We start from the raw sequence: 25,855 nt of genomic DNA on the forward strand, positions 1-25,855 counted from the left end.
CTCCCCGGGCCTGCGTGGGTTTTCTCCGGGTTCTCCGGTTTCCTCCCACATTCCAAAAATATGCATGGCAGGCTGATTGAACACTCTAAATTGTCCCTAGGTGTGAGTGTGAGTGCGAATGGTTGTTCGTCTCTGTGTGCCCTGCGATTGGCTGGCAACCGATTCGGGGTGTCCCCCGCCTACTGCCCGGAGACAGCTGGGATAGGCTCCAGCACCCCCCGCGACCCTAGTGAGGATCAAGCGGTTAGGAAGATGAATGAATGAAATAAAAATATGCTCATGAAAACACAATTGCAAATATTCTGAGTAATCATTAATAATGTGTTAGATTTTTACGCTAAATGTTTTATTGCACCAATCATTCGTCCATGTTTACATTTATTGAAATGTGAAGTGTCAGATGGCACGATCGTCTATCGTCAGCTGTGTGTGTGAAACTCAACTGACATTTTATTATTATTGACACCATTCAAATCAGTGCTGAAACGTTTCCTGTCACAATAATTTCAAGCGACGTCAGGTTGACACTGACCATATTCTGGCAGGTCACCAATTTAAACATTTTTTTTTGACAGCACATGTTGTCTATGGGTGAGCCGCATTCACAGAAACGCTCTCAAAGGTAGAAAACTGAAAACGTCCTGCTGGGAGTCGATGAACTCGCTGTGTCCACACTTGTTATGACATAACACAAGCGCTCCTTTGTTTCTTGTGTGGATTGGAAATAGCAGTGATCATCTCCGGTGAAGTGCAGCAAAGTGGAAGTGGACTCAGTAACACCAAGACTGCATTGTGATTGAACACCAACGTGATGGCAATTGCACAGATTTTGCAGCCCACAGCAGCAGCAGCAACAGTGGTATTAGGCGGCTGCACATGCTCAGTGCGTCTCCAGGGGAGGCTCCACCGTCGGGAGACCTGGCAACGCTGCCTCCTGCTCCTCTAGTTGCCATGACAACAGCCAGCCAGCCAGCAAGCGGGCAATCAGTGTCTCCTAGCAGCAGATTGGCCTCAGTGTCTCCCGCTGACCAATCAGGAAGCGGTGGCTTGTGGTGGAATGTGTTGTTGTTGCTCATGTGTGGGAGAGGAAAGCCACTTCTGCTGAGCTCCACCAAGCATCCACCATGTTCACAACAATGACATCATCACCACGGCTGCGCTTGAGAAAATGCATTATTGGTTCTTGTGTAATATGAACTTGAATCATGTTTGATTTGATCAACGTACCGATAGGTTTGCTTGGTTGACAAGCTGAAAGTAAAAGTTGTTGGTCACCCATCAATTAATACCACTGATCAACCTGTTTATTTCAGTTTTGTTTTTTTTTTAATCAGAGATGCGAGTAAACTTTTCTAGAACATTTTTTTGTACTGATCCAAATCTGCCTCCGATTTTTTTCTATAGTACATCATGTTTTCAAAATAATAATAATAATAATAATAAGAAGAAGAACAAGAATATTACAACAATTATAATAAACTGCATCAGGAGGATTTTATGCTGTGCAACCATTTGGCAAAATAAAATTGACTAAATTCAACACACCATCTTTTCTCTGTGTATGTAATTTATCCATATTCATTCATTCATTTTCAAAACCACTTATCCTGAACAGGGTCGCAGGGGATGCTGGAGCTTACCCAAAATGACTTTGGGTGGAAGGTGACTACACCCTGAATTGGTCGCCAGTCAGTTGCCCAGCAGAATTTAATAATATATTTCGTAATACACAGTATGTGAACAAATTGATTTTTTTCCCCCCCTGTGAAACGTCATAGCTATAAACGCATGATAAAATCAGTATCGCGTAAGATTTTATCGCTCAAACTCCATCCATCCATTTTCTGATCTGCTTGTCCTCCCAAGGGTCACAGGGCGTCCCACAGCCTATCCCAGCTTTCTTTGGGCAGCAGCTATATGATGTTATTTTGAAGCAGTCCAGTCAGAAGAAGACCATTAGAATAACCAATAAAAGCATGGATAGGCTTCTCTTGGCCTGCTTGCAGCATGGAATTTTTCAAACAGTATGTGTTTCAGCTGGGAAAAGAATGTTTAAGTAATTGATTTGATGGGACAGATGAACGTCAGATCTGTATCAATCAGCACACCAAGGCTTCGGACTTAAACAGTCAAGTGTTTACGAACAGCAATCCTCTTTTCTTTACTGTCAAAAACAATTACTGCACCTATATTTTTGGGGGGGCAGGGGCGGTTAATTGAAGGAATTTTTGCTTCATCCAAGTATTAATTAGCATTATTATTGAGGTACATTGTGAGATTATAAAGTTAGTTTGGGAAAAGAGGGGATTTGTCATGACGGAGGCTACAACTGACAGTTTTTACATACTACGCCATTAAAGATGGTTCTGATTCTAAACTAGTTCATTGGGTGCCATTCTTAACCTCGAAACCTCATACTGTACTTTGGGGATATTCTAAAGTGAGGACCCAGTGTACAAGTGAAACTGTGGGTCTTCGGTCGCCTGTCAGAGGACTGTGCAGGAGCTGCTTGTAAAATGCTTGGGGTGGTATATTTAACCCTGCTCGGGCAACGCCCCCTTCCCTCCCACCATATCCTCGATGACTCCTGGGCTTCCTGGACGGGGGGCGGCACACGGGAGGAGGTGAGCATGCGGAGGCCCGGCTAGGGCCCGCATAACCTTTCCTCCAGATTCCCTGACGAAGTTGAAGCGGACTTCCCCACTTTCGAGCGCAAACAGCAGTCGGGAGCGGGCTGCCTGTCGCACATTTACTCTACCATCCCCACCCCTGCACTGCATGCACTCCTTCACTCCTCCCGTTCCTCTGCAATGCCACACACTGCCCTCATTGCACCCTACTGTCATGCTTAGTCTATATGGAACACACACACACACCCTGTGACAAAAAGCAGTGCAGATACAGAGACACGAGTCTGCAGTGGTGGCAGGCAGCACATACCAAATTTTGCTGCATGCTAATTCAATGAGGTATATTGCGGTCAACAAATTATCTTTGATGACCATTTAGGGAACCAAATTGTTCAAATGCTCAGAATTTTCGGCCCATCGGTAGTCAATATTCTCAGATTTCTTTCGTCCTCTCTGAAAGCAGATTGATTACCATTGTGTTTAATCCAATTCACACATTTGCAAACATCTGCTGTTACTTTAGAAAAAGACATGTTACAGACCAAACCGGTAAACCAATCATCTCAAATGTATGTGCATTTTCTGTCGTGTCAATTTAAAAAGAAGTCCTGTTTTTGAATTAATGGAGGCAAATAAATTGATTGACAGATTATTAAAATAATCACTGCTTATTGCTCTCATATGCTACTATCTATCCATTCTGCCATTTTCTATCGCATTCATCCAGCGGTGGAAGGTAACAAAGTAGGCTCCAAATGGTTCGTTGCTGTCTCTTATCATGGTAGTAGTGTGGACAGCACTGCGCCATATTGAAAACTGTCCTATCATTTGAGTGGGGTACTCAAATAGCATACAGTCAAAGGGGAGATTCAAATAACATCCATTGATCCATCCTATGGCGCTTGTCCTCATTAGGTCACGGGTGAGCTGGAGCTTTAACCAGCTGACTTTGGATGAGAGGCAAGGTACACCCTGAACTTGTCGCCAATCAATCCATCCATTTTTCTAATCGGCTTATCCTCACGAAAGTCGCTGCCGTGCTGGAGCCTATCCTAGCAGTCTTCGGGCAGTAGGTGGGGCACTGGTTGTCATGTAATCCCAGTCGCCAATCAATCACAGGGCAGATAACAGATAACCATTCAGACTGAGGACAATTTACAGTCTTCAATGTACCTGTTCGTTTTTGGAATGTGGGAGCAAGACAGTGAAAACCCATGCAAGCACAGAACGACACTTCCATAAAAAAAGTCCTGAGCCGAATTTCAGTCCCAAAAACTGTGTGCCCCTATTTTATCTTTATTAAATAAACTTCAACTGTTGAATCCCTTTGCGTTTACAATTGGACATCGTCCTTTCTAATGTGATAGCTTTGAATTCCCATAGTCATTGAAGGCAGCATACACTCGATCGACCTTTCGCCTAGTTTAACAGATAGCAGTTCACCGGGTTTACTCTGACACTGCTGACTCGCGAGGCCACGCCCACCAACGGCCACGCACCCCGTTTCCTCCAACCGCCCGCTGAGCACGCACTGTCCACGCGCACGCCGCCCGCCGATTGGCCGAGACGCTGCACACACACCATTGCGATTGGCCGAGTGTTGCCACCCGCCTGGTGCGCGTTGCGAGTTTTGTTTTTCTTTTTTTTCTCCGCCCCCTGTTTTACTCACACAGCTGAGAGAAAAGAGGGAGCCAGTCCGAGTGGTGGAAAAAAAAGAAACGACCTCAGCCCTGCCTCAGCACAAGCAGCGGCACCGGGAAGCGCCGTTTCTTTGTTCACTTAACTGGGCTTTGACCAGCAAGAAAAAGTGACATCTGAGCGTTTTGTTCACGCATGCCATCCCGGAAGTATATCGAAATGGACCCTCGCGGGGTAAGACATTTTCCCAAAATAGTTGTTTTAACCATTGTGACGCCTTTATTTTTGTACCGTAACTTGTTAATGAGCGTTTGATTGTCATGACTTGCTTAACCGTCAACGTGACCATACGTGTGGTCATTTTTGAAGAATGACAGCATCCCTTTAGCGCGAAATCGCAACTTACGTCACATATTTCTACATTTCGTCATATTTTCGTTACCGATCCTTTGATTTGTGGCAATGTCAATCCGACATACAACTCTTTTCTTTTTCCACGAACGTTTGTATGCATGTAAATCTTTCAAAAGGACTCGTTTACTGCCAGAAAGTGAAATAGGTGTGAGCAAGCGTCCTGGGAGGCAAACCTGCTTTATGGGGATTTCACATGGCTCATCTGGGAAGCACGTCATTCTTTGGTCTATATTTGGCCATGGGAGGTGGTGTCCTGGCTCCAAATGTGGGGCAGTGCATGCTGGGCCAGGGTGTTGTCACTCAGCAGCCCTGCACCCTCTCACTTCATTTGCGAGTTGAGATACAGGAAACAATGACTGAGCAGCCAGTCCAACCCATCAGCTCTCCGGATATTTCCGCGCTGTGATGCGACCTGAGTCAGAAATTGATCATTTATGCCGCCCTTTCCTTCAGAACAAGTCTACTGATCAGTGCGGGTCCTACGCAAAGCGGAGGAGGCACGACATCGCTGAGCAACCCATCCCCAGTGGCAACAGTAGATGCTCTCCCGGTCTGGAGTACACGGACCTGGAGGCCGCCGAGGCGCTGGTGTGCATGAGCTCCTGGGGTCACTTTGTCGGTGGCAACCGGCCCAACCCTTGCAAGCCCCGACCCTTGACCCCGGCCTCAGATTCCTGCGACTCCATCCTGCCACACGAGCTCCCAGAGCCCTCAAAAGACTTTGTCTCCCTTTCCTCTCTGGTAAGATTTTCACCACTAACCATATGGTCCTGAATGCCGAGGGTTGGATTTTTTGGGAAAATAGCCTTTTGGTTAATGTCTAATGCAGGGGTGCCCAAACTTTTTGGATTGAAGATCTACTTTTCGATCAACTAACCTCACGGGATCTACCCTTACTGGCGCGCGCACGCACACACACACACAGAAATTTAAGATTTACCTGCTTTATTTTATTTTTTAAATATTTTTTTAGTGAAAATGAGACTGATAAGATGATTAGTGTGCAGTGTATATTAACACAAAAAATATATTACTAACATGTACAAAGACACACAAATGGTTGTTGGTTTTTTTTCTTCTCGACACTCCTCGGATCTACTTGGGACCTGTCTTAGATCTACCGGTAGATCAGGATCTACCTAATGGGCACCCCTGGTCTAATGTAATACAGTGAATGCTGCATTGGTGCTCACTAAACAAGTTGGAGTGAGTTCAGGAGCTCTATTTCACAATCACAATTTTGGAGCCAATCGGCAAGTGGGGAGGAAAAAAAAAAGATAACGATCACTGACCCGATTAGAAGATGGGCAAATTTAGCCAGTCTGTTTAACCAACTTCTTTATTGACTCTAAGCAGCAAGGGATTGGTACTGGAATGGCTTCCAAATAACAAAAAATCAGTGGGGAAAAATGATAACAACTAAACACTTCATATTTTGTCAAAATGTTGAACTCAAAAAATGTAATTCCCACTCCCAAAATTGGACAAAAAATCCGACTGTATATATTGAGAAAACAATGGCAGCACTGAACGTCTCGGGGCTGAACAAGATTGTGTTTGCTGTAATTTCTAATTTTGCAGAGACGATCAATGACATCGTTGATGAAACGACCAATTCTGATATTACAACCAATCACCGATTTTGTATGAAATGCAGATCTGCCGAGTTGATCCAGCTAATCAAATTGTAGTATTCACCATGTCTTGACTAAAGTTAGTGATGATAGGTTGTTGTGACCTCCAACCAAAAGCGGGTGCGGAAATTGGATGATTTGAGTAATTTTGGGTTGGAAAAGTTTGGGGAAGATCAGTTTTCATTAACATGCTGTGGGAAATCATCCCATTTCACCTCGCCCGTCTAAAAAAAATGTTTTTCTTGAAAAAATATATGTTTGGTCAATCATCTATGCCAGTGACTTGTATTGGCAGGCATGATCTTCCACAACATGATCGAATGTACTTAATTAACCCAACGCTGCTTTGAATGAACATGCACCAATTTTGTGGTGCGCAACAAATTGGCTCAATTCAGGTTGTCAAAAACTTGAATTGAAAGCAATTCTGATTTCCCAAAGCACACCTGATGAGCTCTCACGGCACACTGGTTGCAAATCATTGCTTGAATTTAGACAAATTCTCCTTTTGCATGCAGGATCATCAAAATGTCTGTTCTTTCAAACTAGAGACGGCCACAAAAGACATCCCACCTGATTGTTGTCTTTGCTCTCGTCACAGTGTATGACTCCACCTCACAGCCCCAGCTTCACCGAGACCTCATCTTCCAGCAGCAGCGCTCCCTCGCAATGCGCCGCCACCTCCGTGGCCAAGAGCCCGCCCTCGATCGCCCCTCCTTGCAGGTCCATGGCGACGAGTGTAATCCGCCACACAGCGGACAGCTCCCCGTGCCAATACCACATTCCGGTGACCCCAAATCTGGAGAAGGCGATGGCCCGCCAGCAGCAAAGTGTCATCTCTCCATCTCCTCTTCTTCCTCTTCCTGACACACCCTCAACAACAGAGGCCGGTCCTCCCAAACCCACTTTGAACAATGTCCCCACCCCCGTTCCTGTTCACAGTCAACCGCAAAACAGCCCCCATGTTCAAGCGAGCCTGACACCGCCTCCAATCACCAGTCCTCAAATCATCTGCCAGATGTTCCCCTTTAGCGGTCAATCAGGTATAATATCAGCCTTAATCCCCAGCGCAGTCCAGACGCCCGCCACCGGGGCCCGGACTGCCTCCGCGCCCATTCTACCCCAGCCTACCTCTGCCAACCCCGCCGCAGTGCAGCAGTCCCTCATCGTGGGCTCAGCGGTACCTCAGGGCACGGTCATGTTGGTCCTTCCCCAGTCCTCGGTCTCCCAGGTCCCTCATGGCCCTCAGACTGTCATGACGCTGGGCAACACCAAACTGCTCCCACTGGCCCCCGCCCCCGTCTACATACCCACGGGGCCCGGCGGCGGCGGCGGTGGTGGCGCGGCCACAAAGATGGACTTTTCCCGCCGGAGAAACTATGTGTGCAACTTCCCCGGCTGCAGGAAGACGTACTTCAAGAGCTCGCATCTCAAGGCTCATCTTCGCACACACACGGGTGAGCATTTTTGGGGAATTCAGTGCAGCTGTCACAGAAGTGCACCTGAAGTACATGTCCCTGCATTCTGCAGCAAAGACGCTCCGTAATGTCCAATAACAACCCAGGCTAAACTTAGCTCCTCCTCCGACATACAAAGATATGCATAATAATAATAATTAAAAAAATAATAATACATTGGACTTGTATAGTGCTTTTTAGGACATTCAAAAACAAAGAAAAAACAGACAACAGTAAAACAACAAACAATGGAAATAAAAGAAAAGCCAATTTGAACAGGTGAGTTTTGAGAAGGGATTTGACTAGTGGTTGTGGGTTGTGGGAGTGCGTTGTGGGAGTGCGTTTCAAAGGTCGGGTGCAGCTGTGGCGAAGGCTCGGTCCCCCAAGGTATGGCAATTTGTGTGGGTGATGGGCAAGAGGAAGGTGGAGTCAGCAGTGCAGAGTGGAGGGGACGGAGGTATTGCAGGAAATGAGAGAGTTAAAGGAGGGGCCAAGCTACAGAGGGACTTGTAGCTCAGTAGCAGAACTTTGTTGATATTCCTGACTCAAATTCTGATGTTGGATGGGGACCCAATGGAGCTGCTGGAGAGTATAAGTGATGTGTTCCCTGGAGAGGTTGTGTGTGAGGAGGTGGGCAGCAAACTTCTGGCCATATTGTACTATGTCGAGATAAGTGGAAGAAGTACAAAGAGCTGTAGTGTGGGAGAAGGAGGGATGGGGTTGTGGAATGTTTCGGAGGTGGATTAAGGATGTTTTAGTGATGAGATTGATATGGGATTGGAACGAGAGGGTGAAGTGTATTATGATACCAAGGTTGTGAACGGATGGGGAGACATTGACTTTTAGATTATTGATGAGCAGGAAGACGGTGTCCTAAACATCAATTACACTTTTCCTACTAGCCAGAGCTTTGATGTGGTGTTTTATAATAGGATAGAAAGAGCATACAATACGAGAGTAGACGAGTTTTTCAGCAAATAGTATTGTACTAGAGTACAATAATCCATCCCCTCCATTGTGGGGATTATGTTCCAAACCACCCAGCAATAAGTGAATCCACATCTAGAAATTCTCCAGTTAAACACTCCTCAGGCATGTTTTTATTTATAACTTTACAGGACTTAATTTAAAAAAAGTCTTTAAACATACTGACAAAATAATACAAATACATTTCAAATATTTAGAGAGAGCAACGGTGTAACGGTGTTCCAATCCCGCAGTTTTTTTTCCCCAAACAAATCCAAAGACGTACATTACAATGAACCTTCAGCCGTCACTTTCTTTAGGTGTATAAAGCAGGATCACAGCGGGTGGCATTCACTGCTTTTAACTTCCTCTTCTTTCACATTTAGTCTCAAAGGTAATTGGTGTGCAGACACCTAGTGATCAATGCTGGAATTACTCTGCTAATAGATGGGAGATAGACCAGAATAATTATTAACTGTACAAAAGAAATCCGTGAAAGAGCCGGACCGAGAACTTTGAACTAGCGATTGATGAGGTTTTACTGTCTGGGTTTCACAGAAAAAAATGAAAAGCGTCAAGAGTGAACCGCAAATAGGCGAGGCTTCACTATATGCCTGTCTGTCACTATGTTGCTGGCACAGGTAGATCAGCAACGACACATTATTTGTGGTTCATAAATTATAAAAGAAATAGTTTTTCAAGGTTACATGAAAATGTACTGAACTAAAAAGTGAAATACAACTGAACTGTACTTAAGTAGTGATTTTATGGTCCATGTACCACACTTGCTAAAAAGACCACCCCCTTTTTTTTGTGTGTGTGTGTAGGTGAGAAGCCATTCAGCTGCAGCTGGGACGGCTGCGACAAAAGGTTCGCCCGCTCTGACGAGCTCTCCCGGCACCGGCGGACGCACACCGGCGAGAAGAAGTTTGTGTGCCCCGTGTGCGATCGGCGATTCATGCGCAGCGATCACCTCACCAAACACGCCCGGCGCCACATGACCACCAAGAAAATTCCCACCTGGCAGGCCGACGTTCGGAACCTGAACAAGATGGCCACCGGCAAGAACCCTTCCGCCAAACCCAGCCTGGCTACAATAAGCATGCTGGTACCTGCCGGCTCTCAGTAGGCAAGGAACACTTGAGTAATGCAGGGAGTGGCCCAGCACATACGGCCGTCTTGACTCATGGGAATAAAAAAAAAAAAAAACATGCACTGGACCTTTACATCTCGACTGCTCATTTGTACATTTACACAAAAGGATTCTTTTTGTTAAAGGATGCACTCTTTGCCAAAGCCTTTGTACGACTTGGAATTTCGTATTTTCCCACCCTTCCGCAGCATTTTTTTTATTTGTTGTGACACATATGTGAATGTTTTGTTGCGTGTCCTGTTTGAGGAACGTGTTGATATACGCGTACATATACAGATATATAAACATTGTAAATATTCATACGTAATCGCCATTACTATGATAAATACCTTCATGATTACTGCATACCTCCCTATGTGTACCTTTCATATTATTTAATACATATTTGTAATTAAAAAGACAACTCATTTACTGTTCACTCTGTCTTTGTTGTTGGTTTTCCACTTTTAGTCATGAGTTTTCCAGTATCAAATCCAGGAAAAACAAGGTGTGGGCTCTCAGTTGAGTCAGCGATCCTCCATAAAAGACACTGAGTGGTGCCTTCCCACATCCTGCGTGTCACACCATTCACCCTCACCGCCCTTTTTTGGTCTGAAGCTCGCACGCGCATCCTCCCGAATCTGCTGACGAGCATGTGGGACAGCTTCCTTTCTGGCCCAGTGATTGGTTTATCGGTGCTATAAAAGCTTGGTTTTGTAAGACCACGCAGAGACGTCATGTCTTGTTTATTCACCAGGCCGCCAGACTGCTCAATGAGTCAGGGCAGACTAAAAAATGCCGAGTGTGCTCTCTCCTTTTTTGCACACCATTAGATCCAGTAGCGTTCCGTCAGAGCGAGCAAGACCTTCTCTGTTGGCCTAAACGTTCTCAGAAAAGTAAACCTAATAAATTTATTTTTCTGAGAATAACATAAATTTAATTCATTTAATTTTCATAAATATGTAAACAACATTATTCTCTGTATTCTTTACATCATATTATTTCCATTTAGTCAAGTGGCTTTTGGTGTTATTTTAAATAACATTGAAAGCCACTCGATAAATAACTCATTCTTATTATGGTAGAGTTTTTAACCAATCATATTTCAGATAGCTTGTGTTGCCAGGTAAATTAAACTTGCTCGGCCCATCAGATTAAACAGAGCAGGCCCCTGTGCGCTGTAAATGAATGTGCACAGTCAGGTTGCAATAGCCTATCAGATCACGAGTCTGCGTACCAGGGCCAGCTAGAACGAGTGACGTCGACACTGGACGTGCGCGTTCGGTGATTGGATTAGCGCCTGCTAGAGGGAGCTGTTGCTGCATTTTGACCCAAAATGGCCGAAGGAGAAGACGTTGATCTGGTTGCAGGACTACTTTCCACACCATTTTCAAGACGGACCTTCCACTGGATTTACCAATTTAAGTTGTTTTACCAAGGCAGCAAGGAAACAATCAGAGCACGGCTGGGCACTTACAAGCTACGGTGCGTTTAAAAACGTTTGCGGACACTCGCGTAGATCTGCAGCTCAGTGAATAGGCACTACATTGGTGAGTAAATGAATTTTATTTTACATTTCTTCTTGTTATTTTATTTCGTTAGGATTAATGGTAACGAAATAAAATGACAAAGATACAAAAATGTATCAAGTAAATCAGCTCACCTGATAAGTTTCCTGCTCTTAATTGTGAATGCATACTTGATGGTTTTAAATGCTCCTGAAATTAAATGCTGCTTGACGAGCCTATATTGTGTTAATGTATGTGACGTCACTGAAGGCGGAAGGTTGAAATGCACGGCTCACCACTGATTAGATCCAATTCATTTTGATCACGTGGCAAAGGGGAAGATCTTGCTTGATCAAGTTCACCTTGACATATGAGTTTTGAAAACAGATTATGATGCACTATGAATACTTTGATTATGTAAATTATTTATGTCAAAGACACTCATTATGTAAATGATTTCTCAAGATAATTGGGGAGTCATTCACTATCAACATTTGCTTCTATAAATCTCTGGCTATTTTTATAAAATGATCACTTCCACAACATTCCTAGAAAATGGTCATGTCGCATGACAGGTGCACTACTTTCAGAACAGCACTAGTGCCTACTCAGAGCATCACGTTGTAATACTTATAATGAACCATTCGTTCATTTTCGAAACAGCTTATCCTCGTTACGATTAACTTATTAGTTTTTTAATGTAATGAAAATAGTATTTATTTAAGACAACTTGCATCCAGTGTGCCAGTATTGGCCTCCCATTGACACCTCTTTGCTTCTTCATGGTCGTGGTCTCACCGAACAACAGCGCCCTCCTTCCAATCAGAGAGAGAGAAAAGTTAACTGTCGGGGGCGCGACCAATCAAATCGCTTGCCTCCACACCCGCCCCTTTGCCTTACTGACCGACTTACTCACGGTTCGGTTAGTTCCCAGGTGCGCGGTCAATAGCGACACATGGTGGCTGAACTGAAACATTATCCTAACTTGTACAAAAAAAATCTAAAGCAAACAAAAAACAAGTTAAATTCACTACTTCAATTATAACTTAGTCAAAACGTGTCATAAATGTTACCAAAAATGGTTTTACGGATACATGAGAAGTCACGTGACTCAATCGATTCGTTTGGCAAAAAAAAGGGAAAGAGTAATAATATGTAAATATTAATTATTCTTTGTGTAGGTAATAACATGAGCACATATATGAACCCTGGACATACGTAAAAAACCGTTTCTTTATCTTTTTAAATTTAAGTTATGTCTTCCTTGTATCAACGATGTATTGGTTGCTATGGTGACAGTACACGCACGACTACTTTAGGGAAGAGAACGGGCTCTTAGAGAAACTAGACCTCTATTGTGTTAGCGTTTCCGTAGTATGTAACGGCAAGCGTTCTGAAATCCGAGTAAAGACATATTGGGTGCATTCAATTCGAGAAAAATGCACGGTAAGTTCAAACGCCACAAAAGTATACCACATATGCAATTTAAGCTAACTTGTAGTATTTTCGTCACGAGCGTAGTTCTCTTTAGATCAATTACTAGTTTATTAAAGGCTGCAACATCACCATATTTGTTGTAGTTTACAGGTGCTATTTTACAAACTGGAGAAAAGCATATTTTAACTTAAAAAAATACACGATAATTTTAGCTACGCGGAGGTTATAATACTACCGAACTGATGTCAAACGTTCATTTCTGGGGGTTCTCGTTGCAGGTGATCTAAGAGCAAAAACTTCACTGTTGTGGTAATATACCCTCTTTAATTTTATTTCCCTGGGTTCTCTGTGATTGCCGTACTTCACGATGGAGATCGGGGAAAAGCTAAAAGAGCTCAACATGACAGCAGATGAAATGAGGAGATTGACAAAGGCGTTTAAAGATGAGAAATTCAGGGAAATGCTGAATGATTATGCCCAGGAGATAGCCGATCCAGAGAATAGGAGAATCTATGAGGAGGAGATTGCTATACTGGAGAAGGAGAGGGGAAACAACATTGAGTTCATCCACCCGAAGCCATTCAGAGCCCTGAGGACCAGCGTGAACAGCAAGCAGAAGTGCTACATCAACATCTGTGCGAATGACAAAGTTGGGAAGCCTGAGTGTAAGTGGGGGTTGTCTGAGGATGGTCGCAGAGGGCACTGTTGGTCACTGCCTCACAATCTTCACCCAGGAAGGGAAGACACCGATCCAAAAGGGAACAAAATCATGATCTATGATGTCATATTCCACCCTGACACCCTCCACATAGCAAACAAAAAGGCCGAATTCATGCAAATGGTGATCAGCACGGCCATTCAGGGAATCCAGGATGCCTTTAAGGTGACGCTGGACAAAAACAATGTGAGAGAGATGAACACAAAGTACAAGGGCACACCTCAGCCTTGTGTAATCCGTAAACCCATCCCTGGATATACAGCCAAACCTCCTGAAGATCACCCACTTGCCTTTCCTTACCCAGATGAAAAAAACCTGAAAACTTGCCCTGATCCCAAACCTAAAAGCTTCGAAATTAAGAATGAGAAAAGCAAACTGCCCACTGAACCAAGCTACACCATAAAATATCGATCATTCATTGACCTGCAGGACTTCAGATGCTCCAGAGACTCCGGAAAGAGCCCCAGGCCCAAAGAGATTGTCATCACCATCGACGTACCTCTGCTGAAGTCAGTGGCGGATGCCAGCTTGGAAGTGAAAGAGAAAACTCTGCTGCTGGAGTCGGAGACGCCCGCCTACAGGCTGGAGCTGCCTCTGTCCTACCCAGTGGACGAGGAGAGAGGAGAAGCCAAGTTCAGCAAGCAGAGAAGGCAACTGACGGTCACGCTGCCCGTCCTTCCCTCCAATGAGGTGATGGAGTTTTGCTGGAGTAATAACGGGACGGAAGGTGTCACGGAGGAACGGGAGATGCAAGCTGAAGAAAGTCAAGTACTTGAAGAAGAGGTGGTTAAAGGCCAGGACAGCGTTGACAGTGAGGAAATCATGATGCAAGATCAGGAAGAAGATATTGGTGAGGAGGAGCAGCTGGAAGAGAACGGACCAGGTACAGAACTTGTGCAGGAGGAAAAAGGAGTTGACGAAAAGAGAAGAGAGAATGAACAGGAAAATGGAGAACAGAATGCTCTTTATATTCAAGAAAGTTTGGTTAACCTCAATGAAAATAATAAAAAGGATTCAGTGAGGGAAGCAAATGCGCCACAGACAATTGAATCTAATCAAGAAAACCCAACGTATGTTGATCTGCTCCAGATTTCACCCGTGGTCCCCACTCAACCTTCTTGTCGTGTGGAAAATGCACATGTGGACTTGTTTTCAGATTCAAGCGCTCAAGTAAAAGATGCCTATATGCGAGAAACAGCAGAAACAAAAGAGAAGGTGAAGAAAGATCAGGACGCGAGTGAGAAAGCTGAGATGGCGGATCAGCAAGAAAAATATAGTAGTGTGGAGGAGCAATTGACAGAGAAGAGAACATGTGAAAATCTTGCGGAGGAGGACACACTTGAAACTGGAGAACGGGATGGCCTTCGCATGAAACAAAGTCAGGTCAACCTCACTGAAAATGAAAGTAAGTATCTTGTGAGGGAAGAGGAGCAGCTGATGGGGAAAAGAAACATGGAGGACACACAGGAAATTGGAGAACGGGGTGTACAGTGCATTCAAGAAAGTCAGATCAACCACAGTGAAAAGAAAAATAAGACGCAAGTGAAAGAAGATGCACTGCGGGGAATGCACTCTCAAATAAACACAGAAAGTGTTGAGCGACTGCCGATTTCTGTGGCGCCAGAAAATGCATATTTAGATTCAAGCACCCAACTGAGGAACGACGATATGAAAGAAGCTGCAGAGACCGAAGAGAAAGATGTGAAGGTGAGTCCTGACCATTTGTGTCATTCGTCCTTTCCATTTTAATTCAGCAATCAAAAATAAAAGTCTGATATTTTCATTTTTTTTAAAAATCGAACATCCCCCAAAAATGGGGAAACGGGGTTGTCACTTTTGAATTTTACAGTTGGAAAAACGGGTCACAGGTTGCAATGCGATCTGATTAAAGATAGTTAGCAGGCACAATCAAGCCAGCCATAACCACATTCCATCAAATTATATCATGGACAATTATGTATTTTTTGGGGGGCAGAATACAGTTTTCCAAGTACTAACATAAGTTAGTGTTGTTACATATTAAAAGTCAGTGACATTAGGAGTTCATTAAAGGGAAGGCAGAGGTTTTATTCTTAAAAAGTAGATGATTGACGCAACATTATACTGTATACAGTTAAAAACAAACATTGACCTTTTATAGGAACATGAAAAATTACATGAATAATGGTTTAATATTTGTTTGCTTCAGAGTTTGAATCCCAAGTGGCAAGTGTGCCACACTTTTGAGAAACGCTGATTTAAACGGAGACTTTCTAGATACATATTTTCACAAAGAACCTTTCTGCGAAATTGCTCCGGACTTTCAACCCCAATACGTATCCTTGTACATCACCTAAACTGCGCACTTAAACCAATTTTCAGATCACGTCAACCTGAACAATTAAATATTAGAATCAGAAAATGGAGCAGAATTTTACATGTTTAAAAAATCTGAGCCTAAAACTGAAATGAGTAATCCGTTATATTGATCTCATTGTTTATTCATTCATTCATTCATTCATCTTCCGAGCCGCTTGATCCTCACTAGGGTCGCGGGGGGTGCTGGAGCCTATCCCAGCTGTCTTCGGGCAGTAGGCGGGGGACACCCTGAATCGGTTGCCAGCCAATCGCAGGGCACACAGAAACGAACAACCATTCGCACTCACACTCACACCTAGGGACAATTTAGAGTGTTCAATCAGCCTGCGACGCATGTTTTTGGAATGTGGGAGGAAACCGGAGCACCTGGAGAAAACCCACGCAGGCCCGGGGAGAACATGCAAACTCCACACAGGGAGGCCGGAGCTGGAATCGAACCCGGTACCTCTGCACTGTGAAGCCGACGTGCTAACCACTGGACTACCGGGCCGCCTCATTGTTTATTTTTTGTTAAAACAAACAACTGAAATAATTATTCTCCTTTTCATTTCTTTGATTGCCAATTGAAAATGAGAAGAACAAATGAAGCACAAATTCCAGACATCTGACAGAGAACATTGTCCAGCTTTTCCACCACCAACATTCTCTATTGATGTAGTGGCCCGATTAATCAGTGGGTGTAGCATCCACTTAAAAACACCACACCTACACTCACAATAGCTGTTGATGCCACTAAGTAGCTGTAATTACCTTTTCTATGAGATCTGATGACACATTGGCTCCACAACAGCACAGCTCACATTTTGAAGACTCCAGCCAGATTCAAATAGAACAATGAAGATCCCCGCGGAACACTACTGCCACCGAGTGGCATTTTATACGGTAGAAATGACAGACTTATTCCTTCAGCTGAGTGACTGTCAGTGCGGTCCCGGTACCGCTTGTGGTGTCGTCGTACGTGAAAGAATCACTAAATTAATGTTCAAGCTTTGCCTAATAATACAAAAGTGTCAGCTTTGTTAAATCCAGCAGGGTATAGTTGTTAAGTACAGTTCCGTTGCATTTACATTTGAGATACTTTTGCATTCAATCATTTAGGAAAGTTTGTTTTCGAACGTTGACGTAAAAAAAAGTTAAGTGCTATTATTTTCCAATATTTAAGTCCAGTCTAATTTTCCTCTCTAAACGTGCTTCGTTCATGTTCATATTCTGCACCCGTTACAGTGGCTAACTAAAATATTAAATGCACCCTGCCTCGATTTTGATGAAGGTGTGGGCCTGTCAATGCATTTAGCATATTTTGGTCACTGTGTTTGTATTTGGAGATCTAAATATTTGTGAGATGGTACCTAGTTTAAAAAGTATGAGAACTGCTGCGATAATAAATGCTTACTGGGCCAAAGGTTTGTGAGAATTGCTGACATCTTGCCAGTCCTGTCCCAGTTATGTTGTCAATTGTAAATACAAATTTGACCACTTTCTCAGTACTGGACACAAGACGTTGCACTGTACTATATGGCAAAAATACTCATGAAGCAATATGTTTTTTTTATTAGATGGAACTAGATGCACTACAGGAGGATGTACTATCTGGTCAAATCCCCACTCCAGATATAAGCTTGAAAAACACCAAAGAACTAAGTGAGACACCAGAAGAAGCTTCTTGCATGGGAGGAGGCGACAAAGTAAGGCACATACCTGAGGAAAGCACCCCGACCTTGACGAAGGATGAGGTGAGGATGAGGGAAAATGAGGAGGACCTGCCGGAAAAGGAGGTCATCCAAAAACCAGAACCAGACAAGAAGCCACCGCCTGTCTCACTGAGAGAAATTGACCAAGATGGAAACGTGACCGTGATCAACGATCACGCCACATCAGCGGGATTCCTCTTCCAGAACTCCCTCATGTATGAACTTGACTGAGGCTGAAGAATTGCTCGGTTGTAGATTAAATTTCAAAAAACACAAAAAAAAACCTCACAAAAACCTGGCACCTGAACAGGACTTTGTAGACTTTTTCTGTCAACTGTGCAAACACTCTCTGCCGGTTGTTTGATGAGTTGTGTGGGTGCGAACAAATGTTTAGTCGTACAGTACTTAAAAAAAAATGTTTTAAGGTGTTTTTACGTGTGTGAGCGGCAACATTAGATTTAAAAATGGTCTCCTTTAGGCCTGAGCAATGAGTAATTGAAATGGACATTATCATGTGTTACAATGCAATTTTCAAAGTGCTAAGGATAGATTTTTAAAAATGTGTATTTTATTTCAACAGTAATGTCATAGGTTCAGTTTTAAGTGCAGTCGGCATATTTGTATCATTGCTGTACTCTGACAAAATCTTGGTCGAATCTTGTGATGTTTAAGAACTGTAATCAAAGTGGATAAACTGCCCTTTCATTATAATTCATGGTTCATTTGCTTTTATTTGAGCATAAGCCTAACCTAAAAAAACCAAAATATTGATATATCCATAAGTCTGATACGTTTTTTTAAATAAGAGGAATTTATTGTTTGTTAAGGGAAAAGGACCTTAAAAAAATTGTCGCATATGAAATCGCAATATTGAGAGAAAAAAAAAACGACAACACGTTTTTTAAAAATCGTACAGCCCAAGCTAAAATGACAAAAATATATCTCTTTCAATGGTTTCCATACATGACAGACTTTTACCTACTGCGTGCAAGGTCTGGAACGTATTCCCCCTGCCCCACGATATATTGGGCTTCACTGTCCCGGTTGAATTTGCACAGGTCAGATTGTGGAGGCTTAAAATTTCGAGGTGGCACACTAAATTTCCGTCAACAAATGGCTATTTTTATTTAAATGTAATACACATAAAAATAGTGAGTCATGAGCACATTTTAAAAAAAAAACTCCCTTTACCCTGCTCCTAGTATTGAGGAGATGAGGTCATGGCACAGTTTAATTGCATTATTACCTCATTTTGATCAAATACAGTAGGTCTGGTCTGCAGGTAATGCAGGAGGAATATTTTAAATTCAGCTTTCTGCCATCTATGAAATGTTGGATGTAGAATTTCCAGAGGTAAACTGCTCAATACTGACCCGGTTTCTTCCAAGTTGTTTGAGCAATCTCAAACTACTTAGGTGTCGCGTCCTCATCTGATTCCCCTCTGGAGGGAATTGTCCAAGAACTCGGAATAGCAAGAAAGGGAGCAAAAATGCTGCTGCACAGGAGCATCTGTTCCTCCCATGTCGTCCACGAGAACCACCGTGTGAGAAACTTGATGAAGGTTCATGCTCACGCACGTCTTGATGTAAAAACTCACGCAGAAGCGCCCGCAGTCGCATATCTTGGCCAATTCCAGGTCTTGACACAAGTGCGCGGGGATGAGGTGAGGTCCGTAGGGGACTCTGGTAAAATAAAATGAAAATTTGTTAGATGATGAGGTGGGGCACAAGTCAAGAGATGCAATTTGATGCCCGTTTTTGTGAGGTTTAATTGTTGCTCTATTGAATTTATTCAGCCTGATGCACACCAAGCGAAATGACTGAACTCTTGTGCAGTGTGTGGGTGGGGTTTGGCAACTAGTTTTCAGAAGTGGTTAACTGATGGCCAGTGGTACTGAGATTTAAAATGTCACGACGACAGACAGAACAGCCAGTCAAAAATGAACACGTTTTCACACTCAAATAAAATGCCATTAATTTGCTCCAGCCTTCCCTCAAAACAAACACAAAACAAAAAAAAACATGTAATGTGGATTTTAATGGGGAAAATAGAATGTCAAAATATTGTCGACAGTAATTAAATAGAAGGTAAATGGTCACAATGCAGACATAAGGATATACAAGAACCCAGCAGACAGACCCTTAGCATTAATATTAGTTCTTTGCAGAAGATAAAGAATATATAACAATGAGTATTGTTATATTACCTATCCACAATTATTAAAAATAACAATATTACCTGCCCCACAAAAAGAAGAATACGCCAAATCTTTCTCTCTGTTGTTCGGTGAAACAAACTCAAAAGAAAACGTATCTAGTTTTAAAACGGTCAAGTGTTTAGGCTGTAATACAGATCATTATTGTTGTAAGCATTTATTATTTGCTCTACGTGTAGTTTGACAGGGAACTTCAACTGGGAGTGGCAATAAAAAGCCTCTGTTTTGAAGAATTGCTCACTTATTTTATCTGCCAAATATGTACTGTAGACTTGTGCGCTAGAAAATAAAGTGCAGAATCTGTCTCTGAGATGCATGGGTGCAGTCAGTGAATGGACATGGGCTTCTTTATTCTCCTGTTTCCACTCTTTGTGGCAACTCTGCTTCTTCCTTGACAACTGGGCCATGTTGTTTGGTGTGCAGCAAGCGTTAAGGATTAGGATAAATCAAGTCATCCCCAAAAGCCTCCCCGAAATTTTATTTTAAGACTATATGACCCAGCCCCAAATTGCGGACACAATTTACGCATCTTGATAGGGAAAATCGTTCAAACCTGAGGTTTACCACAGCCCTGGAAGCCAGCTCTTGAAGAGAAACCGGGAATGTGAGCCGCATGGTGTGGTCCAGAGGGTTGGGCTGGACGAACGGGTTTCCGAACAAATCCAGGTTCTCGAGTCGCAGTTTGCGGAAGTCGCCGGGCAGCACGGCCAGTTGGTTGTGCGCCACGGACAGGAACCTCAATTTGGTGAGGCGTCCCAAGTGGAAGGGTAGAAAGACGAGTTTATTGTCATCCACCTTGAGGTTCACCAGTTCCCGGAGCTGGCAGAACTGAGCGGGAAGCGACTGCAGCCGGTTCTGGCTGAGGTCCAGGAGCTGGAGGGTCCGCTGCAGCGTGGACAGACAGAGGGCCTCGCTAAAGACTTCCAAGTGGTTATTGTGCAGGACCAGCTCGGACAGGCAGCCCAGATCGCCGATGGTGGTGGGGAGCTTCTTGATGTGGTTGTTGCTGAGGTCCAGTTTGCGAAGAGCTGCACAATAAGAAAAAAAATCTTGTGGAAAACACAAACGAGGTCATGTGCCCAGGGTATGTGGTCATCCATTCGGCTTTTTGTTTGAGAATAGCACGTTGGCTGAAAACACTTCAAAAACTTGCCCAAAAAGCTCAGCATCATTTATCATTCAATTCGGGGTGTACTATCTCGCTATATATCACGCACCTTTCAGCGACAGCATGCGCATGTCGACCCGCGACAGCTTGCAGTAGGAGACCTGCAGCTGTTCCAGGGAGTAAGGGAAGCTGGAGGTGAGCGGGTAGTCCTTCTTGGAGACGATGCTCAGCTTCTTCTTGGGCTGCTCCACGTCCCTGGCGCGGACGGGCGTGAGGGTGGACAGTGGGAGGCTGCTGGCGTCGCTTCCCCTGTCCGCCAAGCGAGCCGCCGAGAGGAAGTTCTTCAAGCTGTTGGCGTCGGCCTGACCATCGAGTGACATCATCAGATTGTTGATTTGGAGGATCAGGTGACATCGGTAGTCGTTCCCTAAAGTGGCTGTGGTTGTTCTAAGCACTTAGCTCAACGTGCAGTCCCATCGATTGCTCCGACGTCATTTTACACCCTTTTTCTAAAATGAATGTAATTTATGGTCTTTGCTCAAAATTCAACACTTGAAGTGAATAAATCTTTAGTTCTCTGCCAATTTTTCAAAACGCACCTGTGACCAAGTGGATGTAATATTTGCCAAATTGTGACGGCCCAATTTAGTTACGGTTCATTTAGCCAGTGGTGGCTCCAATGGCACCACAAAGAGTCGTAAATTCATTTTTGCTTGACTTCTTTTTTCACTTCCGTGACAATTATAAATGTTAAAAAGTGAAATGCGCGAGAGGCCTCAGCAATGGAACTGGCTGCACGTTTTGCATTGAAGCCAACTGTTATTTTCTGTTTGGCTGTTACTAGTGCTTCACTTGGTTACACGCTTTTCACACGATGGATGAACAGTTGAACACATGATTTCTTTCTACTTTATTTTATGTGGGGAAAATAAATGTGCTATGAAGCATTAAGTAGCTTTATAGTCCAAAATTAGTTTTGTCTCAGCATTGCCTTCTTTTCATTTCTTGTACAGTATGCAATTTAACCTGAACTCACTTCATGGAAATATGCTGACCTACTTCCTTTGAGGAAACAAAACAAGGAGGGGTGCATGACTCAGGATGAAAAGTGACACTATATCATAAGCACATGGACAAGTGGTCCTTACGGTTCCGATGTTTATATTGTTCACAGCACATTTAGGCTGGATTTATATACGGTAGCGTTCAAGTGATACAATTCCGATGCTATCCTCTCAAGTGACACAACTGGGATGGCAGTGTAAATAAAAACAAACGAATGGGATTGGAATACAATACAATACAATACAATACAATACATGCTGATTTCTATAGCGCTTTCACAACAGCGGCAGCTGTAACAAAGCGCTTTACAAAACAGTTAACATAAGGTAAAATAATAAACACAACACATAACATAAAACACAGACAGTCGTGCAGTCCTAACCACTTTTCCGTCACACGCTTTGTTGTTTGAAGCGCTTCAGTTTGGAATAAGGCTGTTTCCAAATGTGGATTAAAAACTTGATACATATCGGTTATCTGTCAATGTAAGTGCAGTGGGGAAAAAAATGAAGATTGGATAAATCTGGTCAATGCAAACCAGACTAAACTGCGGTTCGACAATACACATTAACGTTTATTCGCTGAACTATGCACCACTCCACAGTTTTTGTGCAGTTTCTTTAATGGTTTAAGACGCCACAAGATGGCACCCTAAAAGTAGGTATTGGTGTCAAGAACATATGTTGAAGGATATATCTGAACCAAGTGATTAACATCTTCCTATGTTAGGGAGCAGCCAAATTTAGCCTGGATTTTTATTCGAAGTGACAGAGATTCTTGGCTGCATGTGCATGCGCACTTCTGATGTATTTTCCAAAGGCAAATTGTTAGAAAGCTATTTATTTTAAGGGCGGTGTTGTAAAACGAGTGTGAGCGTTTTGGGAGCATCCATCCATTTTATAATCCGCTTATCCTCACGAGGCATGCCGCAGCCTATCCCAGCTGTTTTCAGCCAGTACGCAGGGCACACCTTGAACTGGTTGCCAGCCAATCGCAGGGCACAGCGAGACAAATAACCAACTATACATGTGACACACAACATACACATTTCATATTAGTCTATAATTTTTCTTTTTTATGTTGGAGGTATGTGCGATCATGTTGACGTTGCTTCATTGCAAACTCTAATACTGTGTGTTGAGCCGCCGAAACCCACTGTCGGATATTTGGAGAGTGAATGTTATTGTCAGAAGTATTAAAAAGGTAGGTGAAAGGTCATTGTTGCCTGACAGCAGCCACTGGAAACAATGAGGCTCCCGTGGTGTCTGTCCATGTCCGTCAAAACAAACAGGTTTTGTCTGGATGACAAACGGGCAAGCGGACGCTTGCTACAGTAAATGAACTGGAAATTAAATGCCTCGCAATGCCTTTTGACAAAACGATAACACCCCTACCTTGCTTAGACAGATGTCGACAGCAGGTTCCTTTAATCTCACTGTGGCCTTGCCCTCCTCTACAAACCACGTGAAGAATTTTTCAATGTTGTCTTTGAGCTGCAAGACAAAATTGGCTCATGTTCAAAAAGTGGAAAAATCGATTTCTTAACATGACAGCGTATAATTGTACATCACATTCTCCGTGAGTTCAGACAGGAATGCAACGGCTTTGTTTTCAAGGCTTGTTTGCGTGTGTCACTTTTGCAGTGTCACAATATTACCAAAAAAAAGGCTTGTGGTGGTTACCTCAGGGCAGTATATGAGATTAGGACAATAATTCTCAGGTGTCAAAATAAATGAGACTACTGAATGTTTGCTGTGTGGTTACAGTATATTAATGTATAATTCACAATAAACTTCCTGACATGAGTCAACATTTTGAACATACACGTCAGAAATGTGTGATTGATGACTCAGCACCATGCTAACTGCTGTCTGACCATTTTGATAATGTTCGGCAAGATTAAGGTAGTTTTGGCCAGGTAATTTCATTCCACATCTGAGTTAGGAAAATAGTTTATATGAATTGATTGTGGTTATGTGTTACAAAAAAACCCACAAAAGCACGAAAGTTAATTAGGCGTTTTAATTGTCCTGGTTATAAAAATAATGATGAGTTGAATAAGTGTCCCCCTATAAGTAATCCTCAATAATTTTGCTCACTTAAAAAGTGGGTGGCTCCAATCAAAACGTGCTCTGTCTTAAGGTAAGATAAGATAGGAAAACCTTTATTAGTCTCGCAATGGAGACATTTAATTTCACAGCAGCAAAGTTACGAAAAGGAAGAAGCAGAACAACAAAATACGGGAGCTGCTGGAAAGGCAGCCACTTTCGCGGCGCCTTCTTTTAGTCAAAATAACACAACATATAAGACACAGACAGTCGTGAAATCTGAATCGCTTTTCCTGCATTTATTTCGTTGTTTGAAGCAGTTATAGATGATATAGGAGAGGATCAAAGTCTTGAGATTTTAAACAATTTAATAAAATAAATTGTGTCAGATTAAATTCAAGATTCAATTCCATTCAAATGGTCTGAAGATGATTTACTACTAATAATGTAGCTTTGTTCATCTACTATGTCTATGCCCGCGACATGTAGTGTAAACATGTAAAATAATTAAATGCTCTTCCAATAGATTGCAGCAGGTGCATAACTGGCCAAAATACATCAAGTCAAGCGTATTACGTATATCAAGACCAAGAGAGCGTTATCAGACCTTATACTTAGAGCCTGTTCTGTCCTTGGCCGTGCAGATCATCATGTAGACGTTGCAGCGTTGACTGGTCTTGTCCAAGTGCTTGCCGATGGACAGCACCGCTCTCGCCCCCTTGCCGCGACTTTTCATTCCGAAGGTGGGTAACATACGATTCACCACCTCCACATCGCACTGCAACTTCATCCTGATCGGCTATTGGGGCTAAATATTTCACAGCCAGCTCGAAACTAACAAGGGCCGGGACGATGCATACCACCAAGGGGAAACTTGGCTGAAAACAACCCGCCGAAGCAACTCACGTCCTGGGTGTCGGACTTCAGAGAAAACCGGACAGAAAGTCGCATTTCCACGACGATCCAAAACGCGGCATTCCGCGGATGTGCAAGTGGTAGTGCAGGAAGGCTGGCGACAATCACCTTAGTGAGCTTACTGGTAAAAGCGTCGGGCCTGAGTGAATGTTTGAAAGTGGATGACAGGGACTCGATTTGCTTAGCTCCTCACTGTTAGCGTAACCCCGCGCGTTGGAAGTGACGTCAGAGCATTTTCAAAATAAAAAAAATGGCGATGTTTACAATACGAGTTCCTTCTTCTACTTCTTTGGTGTTGACGGTGGTTGGCATCCATTATTTTGCATTACCGCCCTCTGTCGGCTTTTCCGCTCTCCACAATACATTAATACACTACCCCCTAACTACCGGTATAAATTTTTGCCCGAAGTGCAATCACGTGTAAATATATAATGTGGAATCTCACCCCCATCCCAGTATGCCACATTCTGAAATATTTTTCACTGATTTGCCTTTCAACCCTACCGTCGTCATTCCATCAATTATCATCCCCCTTTCCTCAATACATTTCTAGTTCTTACACATTTCATGTTGTACTGTTTCGTTTTTATGGTCTCTGTCACATAACCATGTCAGATTTTCCCCTAAAATAAACACTGTTCTTTTGAGCTTTGTATCTCCTATTCTCAGTCTGCTACTTTCCCTGCTCCATCCACACAACCCTGTCACTTAAACCTCTTTAGATATCCAGAAGCAGAGAAAAAAAAGAGCAACGTGACTAATTGCCCTGCCCACGTGTAGACCTAAATCCTGTTTTCTATTTTTCATCCCCCCCCCCCCCGCCCCCTCAATGTTTTCATTAATTGTGTGTGTCACTTCAACCATTGCAGCCATATTATGCATATTTTCAGCGAAATTTGTTCTTCACCAGTTAGGAATACA

The 25,855-nt window shown here is 43.2% G+C and overlaps 3 protein-coding genes and 1 long non-coding RNA gene across 4 annotated transcripts; 2 read left to right on the forward strand and 2 right to left on the reverse strand.

Annotated features, from left to right (window-relative positions):
- The first annotated feature begins 4,279 nt into the window (after positions 1-4,279).
- klf11b (Kruppel-like factor 11b) lies at positions 4,280-10,310 on the forward strand. The gene is made up of 4 exons (XM_052086216.1): positions 4,280-4,502; positions 5,136-5,423; positions 6,918-7,773; positions 9,567-10,310. The coding sequence occupies exons 1-4, from the start codon at positions 4,464-4,466 to the stop codon at positions 9,866-9,868; spliced, it is 1,485 nt and encodes a 494-aa protein (XP_051942176.1). The 5' UTR covers positions 4,280-4,463; the 3' UTR covers positions 9,869-10,310.
- Positions 8,904-17,728, reverse strand: LOC127614821 (uncharacterized). The gene is made up of 2 exons (XR_007966709.1): positions 17,591-17,728; positions 8,904-14,133 (listed from the first exon to the last, which is right to left on the reverse strand). It is a non-coding gene; the product is annotated as an uncharacterized LOC127614821 (long non-coding RNA).
- On the forward strand, positions 13,184-17,814 carry dnaaf2 (dynein axonemal assembly factor 2). The gene is made up of 2 exons (XM_052086199.1): positions 13,184-15,241; positions 17,449-17,814. Exons 1-2 carry the CDS (start codon positions 13,184-13,186, stop codon positions 17,812-17,814), a joined length of 2,424 nt encoding a protein of 807 aa, XP_051942159.1.
- Positions 17,815-18,395: 581 nt separating this feature from the next.
- Positions 18,396-25,606, reverse strand: lrr1 (leucine rich repeat protein 1). Its single transcript, XM_052086218.1, has 5 exons — positions 24,627-25,606; positions 23,366-23,464; positions 21,016-21,268; positions 20,352-20,826; positions 18,396-19,265 (listed from the first exon to the last, which is right to left on the reverse strand). Exons 1-5 carry the CDS (start codon positions 24,807-24,809, stop codon positions 19,010-19,012), a joined length of 1,266 nt encoding a protein of 421 aa, XP_051942178.1. The 5' UTR covers positions 24,810-25,606; the 3' UTR covers positions 18,396-19,009.
- Between the last annotated feature and the right edge of the window lie 249 nt (positions 25,607-25,855).

This window comes from Hippocampus zosterae, chromosome 14, assembly GCF_025434085.1.
Source record: "Hippocampus zosterae strain Florida chromosome 14, ASM2543408v3, whole genome shotgun sequence".
NCBI classification, from domain to species: domain Eukaryota; kingdom Metazoa; phylum Chordata; class Actinopteri; order Syngnathiformes; family Syngnathidae; genus Hippocampus; species Hippocampus zosterae.